The sequence below is a fragment of the Octopus bimaculoides genome, chromosome 3 (assembly GCF_001194135.2).
Source record: "Octopus bimaculoides isolate UCB-OBI-ISO-001 chromosome 3, ASM119413v2, whole genome shotgun sequence".
Taxonomy (NCBI): Eukaryota; Metazoa; Mollusca; class Cephalopoda; order Octopoda; family Octopodidae; genus Octopus; species Octopus bimaculoides.
Window position 1 is genome coordinate 80436788 of NC_068983.1, and position 7175 is coordinate 80443962.

The 7175-nt window shown below is 33.7% G+C and overlaps 1 protein-coding gene across 2 annotated transcripts in view; it reads left to right on the forward strand.

Annotated features, from left to right (window-relative positions):
* The window catches only part of LOC106876009 (cyclin N-terminal domain-containing protein 1), a 92898-nt gene that overhangs the window by 76236 nt on the left and 9487 nt on the right, over positions 1–7175 (forward strand). Inside the window, exons 8-9 of one of the 2 annotated variants that reach the window (XM_052966232.1) lie at positions 2348–2441; positions 3260–3334. In XM_052966232.1, the coding sequence (XP_052822192.1) occupies positions 2348–2440 (93 nt within the window). In that variant the 3' untranslated portion in view covers position 2441; positions 3260–3334. Of the gene's footprint in view, positions 1–2347; positions 2442–3259; positions 3335–7175 lie in introns of those variants that run through there. The other variant, XM_014924373.2, reaches the window with a different exon arrangement.

Consider the following 7175-nt stretch of genomic DNA (forward strand, 5'->3'; position numbering starts at 1 on the left):
ATATATATAGGTGAAAAATTTGGAGGATGATTCCATGCGCTAGTAAATATAAAATAAGATTTGAGGTGAAAAAGCACAAAAATCTTATTTGTGTAGGTAAAGATTATTTAATCCATTACAATATGTACAGAGTTGACTGGTTTCACTTCAAAACTGGTCAACTCTGTATATATTGTAATCGATTAAATAATTTTTACCTACACAAACAAGATTACTATGCATTTTCACCTTAAATCTGTCTTGTGTGTGTGCGTGTATATATATATATATACACACACACACACACAAGACAGATACATAGATGATATATATAACTACACACACACATACATAGAGTGAGAGAGAGAGAGAGAGGAAGAGAGAGAGAGGAAGAGAGAGAGAGAGGAAGAGAGAGAGAGAGCAATGGAAGTGTCTTATTCTGATACTGAACATAACATTGACAGTATTTTATGTTAAAATGTTTACTATCTATTTACTGTCCTGAGTCATCTGCTACAAGACTTTATTATTGATTATTCACCCAACAAACTGAAAACAAAGATAACACTTAATCATTTCATCTAAATTAGCCGTTGGAAATTTTTTTTTAGAAACACCATTTAGGGGTGCAAGGAAAAGAAGCTTTAGTAATGTAACTTACATGATGGGATTTACCAATCTCTCAGGAAATTCTTTCTGTTTTTGATAGGAAAATATTCATGAAAGAAGTTAGTCAAAGCATCTGCCTACAGCTGACATTTTTAGTAATAGATTTGTCTGGTATCAAAACACATTTTTTCAGTCTTCTATAAAATATTCTTTAAGTATTATAAGGATTGGAATTAAAAGACACAGTTATACTTTGTTGGGTGTAGTCATTTTAAATATGAGCAGAACAAAGCCTGTATATCCCTTCAATTACACTTTTTAATTGCACTTACAATACATTTCAATTGAAACATTTAGTACATATTTTGTGATGTGTATATTCAATACTTCTCACATATTTTGTCTAATGGAAATTATTTTTCAAGAGATATAAAACAGAAAAGACTAGAAACTTCAAGAATGTGAAATGTTCTTATGATGCCAACATGATAAAAGACCGTAATTTTCATTGTTATCATCATAATGATACTAATTTTAGCATGTATTTTTCTATGCTTTGCGTGGGTCTATGATATATCTCTTTCTATAATTTTGATCATGTCAGCTCTGCTCTTTTTCTACACTATTTAGCATTAAGTTATCAGTCATTTTCAGCAGTATGCATAATCTATTCACACTACATATCTAGACCAGTCCAGTCTCGTATCCTCTACAGAGGAGCTAATATTTTTGATGTTGAACCAATTTCTCAAAACAATTAACATTCACTTTTTCTGTTGATGATGTAAAAAATATTTTCAAATGTATTACTTGGTACAATATCAATCTTAAAAAGTTTCCACATGCAGCTGGTTTTACCATATCTTGAATTTAAAGATGAAACTTTTTCAAAAGATTTTCTGAAAGCTTTATTATTTATGAAATAAAGTTGAAACAGATGCTGCTTTTTCTTCACATCAAAAACAATTCAGTATTTTGTAATTTACGTGAAATTCATTTAAATCTTCTTTTCTAATAAACTTTTAGCTACATAATCCAAGACAGAATTTATTTGTATAAAGAACACTGTTACTTCAATATATTCCTACAAATATGAATAAAGTAATAATTGTATTTTTCTAAAATGTGTAAAATTTAATACCTACAGTTTAACAAAAAATATCATTTTTGAAATTAATAAAAAGAAAAAATAAGACATTCTGAAATTTGACAAAGGCTCATTTCATTTTAATATTTTGCCTCAAGATATCATTACAAAATAAAAGGCTACTTTCTTATACTGAAACAGGAATTTCATTAATCTTTGAAGTTTTTCTTGCTCTGAAAATAAGATATTGAAATATTCTATTAAAATTGAAAAACTGCTGAAAGGTAATCATTTCTATGAAGGTTTCAGTTGTTAAATAAAAAAGGTGTTTGTATCCATGTATTTTTTGTTGCTTTTTTTTTTACTGTTTGTAAACTTGATATTAGCATATCCAAGATATGATGAGATTTTTCTTTTCAACATTATTTTCTTTTATTATTATTGATAGTCAACATTTGTAACAAGCTAGGTGTTATGATTTTAATCTGATGAGATTTATTTTAAGAAAATTCTTTTACATACATATTAGCTAAATAACTATGTTAAATATTTCAATATCCTAATCTCTGCAACAGTCAAGTCAGTTTAGAAATATAATAAATCTTATATTAATTAACAATTCAACATTTCAGAAGTTATTTTGATTATTTATTATTTTGTGTCTTATTTCAGATTATTGATAGATTGTGTATGATAACAAGTATTCCTATGGAAGATATAGTTGATTTTACAGTAATTCATTTACAGAGAATTTCCAAAATATAAGGTAAAACTGAAATTAAACTATGAATTTCAAATCTTCCCTCAAAATTATTAGAAACAGCAGATAACATTGTTTAAACATCTTCATGTTATACAAACTGTTTCATTATATAATAAAAGTTGTTTTGCTTTTGTTTCACTCTGTATTTTTGTTTTTGTTCATCGTTTGTATAAAATTGTAAAGTGAAATTAAAAATTAAAATTTAATCAACTTTTAATATGGGTATAGACTTAAATCAAGGAACCTAAATATTTCTGCTTGTTTTTTCTATTTTACACATGAAGATGAAAGGCCAATTTTTTTTTTACAGTTATAACTATGTATTAAGTATAGATAAAATAGTGAAATAGATTAATGGAAAGAAATGTTTCTTGGACTGCTATTATAACAGGTAAATGAATTTGTTCCTTTGGAAGGTGAAAAAAAGAATGATCATTCTTTTAGATTAAGAAAATATCAGTAAGACAAAGATAATTGTAAACTCTCTAGACATTGTCCATGTGGTATATAAAGACACAACTTGGGTGGTGACAATGTAGTTTGAACTACAAAATCGAACTATTCAGGAAAGATTTATACTTGATGAGTCAGAGACCTCTATCAGAATGAAATACTCATGTTTAAACAATTCAAAAGTGTAATAAATTAGTTTGCCATAAAAAAATGGATCAGTCTAATATTTTGGGCATTGCCCTTTGTGAAAAGGATTAATTTTCTGTTGATAACAAAATTGATGGATAGGAATTCTTCTTGTGACAAATAAATTTATGGCAATGTTTATAGTCACTAATTGCTGACAAACATCCCATTACTTTCCACAGGTTTTACTGCTATAGTTTAAGACTGGTGGTCCCTGAAAAAAGAAAGGATTTCACATGGTAATATAGGTGATTATTTATGATTGCTAACTTGAGCATGAAAATGTTGAAGATAAGACTGATAAATTGGTAGTTGCTACTATTGAATTGTTGTTATGCTTATAGAAAAGACACATAGTTGACTGTTACATGTGTACAAAGAAAAGAGAAAAGTGAGAAGCATTACAGTTTGCAAAATAAAGGCTGGAATGCTGCCTGGTTCCTACTTGTTGTGGATTTCAGCTTCTTTAATGATCACAAGTGTCTATGTTTGTAATTTTTGTGGAGCCTTTTTGATATGGAAAGGAAATGAATTGAAGTATCAAAGAATACTAAGCAGAGAAATGTATATGTGTGTAGTAGTTTAGAGTTCAACAGTATTTAAGTTAATCAAATCCTCAATCATAAATGTAACAAAATAATTTAGTTGGTACAAATTGCTAAGAATTTTTTGTTAATATGTTTTCAGTGGAGTAAGGACAGCATCTATGGCTTCTAAGATTTTTGTGAGTTATGCCATCAAAATACAATACAAACACTTACAGGTTGATGCATGCAACATAAATATGGGCAGGAAAGAAACCTCAGTGGATGCAATCTGGAGATATATTGGGTCTGTGCAAGGTGAAATAGAAAGAAGATGAAGACTGAAGAAGTAGCAGGAATTAGGGTTAGGATTTGATGCTTATACAACTTGGTTTTCAAAGGAGAAGCCACAATTAAAACAATAGGAGAAGCAAAGAGAAGAAACTGTAAATTTGGAAAGTCAGGAGTTGTAGCATGTCAATTAGTCAAATGATCATTTTTTTTGTAGCAGCTCCATATCCCCATAGTTTTATTATAGGTTCATTACACCTGACCTTTGTAGAATATAACAGCTAAAGTATTTTCTAGGCAATGAGTGTATTAGATATAATTTGGGTAATATAGTGACTGCGAGGTTGATATAGATTATGATCTGAATATTTATAGTAATGTGTATGTATGTGCACATATACACAAATAGATAGAGATATAGGTAGAGATTAGACCCGTATAATATATGTGTATATATATATATATATATATACCCATGCCAGCATGGACAATGGACATTAAATGATGATTATGATGCAGGTAATGAAAGTCCTGGGGAGGGTCATAGCCCAACTAATTAGGGAGAGAGTCAGTCTAGATGAGATGCAGTTTGGGTTCATGCCAAGGAAAAGCACCACTGATGCTATATTTCTGGTAAGACAGCTGCATGAGAAATACCTAGCCAAAGATAAACCTATGTACCTGGCTTTCATTGACATGGAGAAAGCCTTTGACAGCCCCAACACCCCACCGATCCCTTATCTGGTGGTCAATGAGGAAACTAGGGATAGATGAATGGTTAGTGAGAGTTTTACAAGCCATGTACAGGGATGCTGTCAGTAAGGTGAGGGTTGGCAACTAGTACAGTGAAGAATTCTGGGTAGGGATAGGGGTCCACCAAGGTTCAGTTCTCAGCCCCATCTTAGTCATCATAGTCCTCCAGGCAATAATAGAAGAATTCAAGACAAGATACCCCTGGGTGCTTCCCTATGCTGATGATCTTGCTCTAATTGCTGAGTCACTTTCAGAACTAGAGGAGAAGTTTCAGGTGTGGAAGCAAGGATTAGAATTGAAGGGCCAATTCAACCTAGCAAAAACCAAAGTCTTAATAAGCAGGAAAGCAGACAAACCACAAATCCCTTCAGGTAGATGGCATAGGTAGAAACTCCATAAGATGTACCCAGTGTAAGCTATGGACACATAAGAGATGCAACAATATCAAAGGAAGGCTAACTGAGAAGATAGCTTTCCTGTGTGGAAAATGCTCAGGAGCAGTAAACACTGAAAATGCACATAGAACACCTTCCAGGGTGAAAAACTACAAATAGTTGATAGCTTCCGTTACCTAGGTGACCAAGTCAGTAGCCAGGGTGGATGCTCTGAAAGTGTAGGTGCTAGAATAAGAATAGGATGGGCAAAGTTCAGAGAGCTCTTACCTCTGCTGGTGACAAAGGGCCTCCCACTCACAGTAAAAAGTAGACTGTATGATGCATTTGTGCAAACAGCCATGCTACATGGCAGTTTAACATGGGCCGTGACTGCTGAGGACATGCGTAAGCTTGCAAGGAATGAAGCCAGTATGCTCCGTTGGATGTGTAATGTCAGTGTGCATACACAACAGAGTGTAAGCACCCTGAGAGAAAAGTAGGACTTAGGAAGCATCAGATGTGGTTTGCAAGAGAGACGACTGCACTGGTATGATCATGTGTTGTGAATGGATGAAGACAGCTGTGTGAAAAAGTGTCACACCCTAGCAGTTGAGGGAACCTGTGGAAGAGGTAGACACAGGAAGACCTGTGATGAGGTGGTGAAGCATGACCTTCGAACATTGGTCCTCATTGAGGCAATGACAAGTGACCAAGACCTTTGGAGATATGCTGTGCTTGAGAAAGCCCAGCAAGCCAAGTGAGACCATAACCATAGCCTATGCCAGTGCTGTATAACCAGCCCATTTAAGAGTACCCTTCAATCATTGGGCAATAAATATGCTTGCGAAGACCTGTTGAGGCAAGTGAAATCATTGTCATGGCTGATGACAGTACCATCTGATTGGCACCCTTGCCAGTTGAATGTTAAAAGCACCATTTGAGTGTGATCATTGCCAGGGCCGCTGACTTGCTCCTATGCTGGTGGCATGTAAAAAGCACCATTCGAGTGTGATCATTGCCAGCATTGCCTGACTGGCTCTGGCACATAAAAAACACCATTAAAGTGTGGTTGTTGCCAGTGCCACCAGACTGGCTCTTGTGCAGGTGGCACGTAAAAAGCACCATTTGAGCATGGCTGATGCCTGTACCATCTGATTGGCCCTTGTACCGGTGGTACGTAAAAGCACTCACACCACTCTTGGAGTGGTTTGTGTTAAGAAGGACATCCAGCAGTAGAAACTTTGCCAGATCAGATTGGAGCCTGGTGCAGCCTTCTGGCTTTCCATCCCTCAGTCAAACTGTCCAACTCATGCCAGTATGGAAAGAAGATGATGATGATATAAACAAGTCTCACACATGTTTGCATATTATCTATGACTAGGCATTCTACATATTTCTCTACTTTTCAATTCACTGTCATAATGATTTTTTTTATACATCTAATGTTAGGCATGTAGAACATTGTATATGTAACTATTAAATTGTTATGCAAAATTTGTTTGTATAATATATTCCATACTCAAATATATACCTCATCATTTTGCATTCATATTTTACACACACACACACACATGCATGTGTGTATGTGTGTCTGTGTGTCTGTGTATATATACATGCATACATATATATATGTGTGTGTGTGAGTGTATATATCCGAGTTTGTATGATTGTGCATAGAAGAATATATCAATCAATGAAACTCCAACTTAGTCTGATTTTCATGTTTTATTATTTACAATTGTTCCAATTTTCACAATTTTACAATCATCATCATCATCATCATTGTCATTTAATGTCTGCTTTCCATGCTGGCCAGAGTTGGACGGTTTGACTGAGGACTGGTGAGCCAGAAGGTTGCACCAGGCTCCAATCTGATCTGGCAAAGTTTCTACTGCTGGATGCCCTTCCTAACGCCAACTGTTCCAAGAGTGTAGTGGGTGCATAATCATCAGTTTGTGTAGTGACAGTTGTGTTCCACAATTGACAACTTGCACACATTTGTCAATAGTGGAACATGATTGTCATTACATCAACCTGACAATTGCATAATGCATGAAAATATTAGCTTAATTCAATATTGTAAAACTGTAAAAATTGTAAAAATTGGAATTAATAAAACATAAAAATCAGACTAAGTTGAAGTTTCATTGATTAAT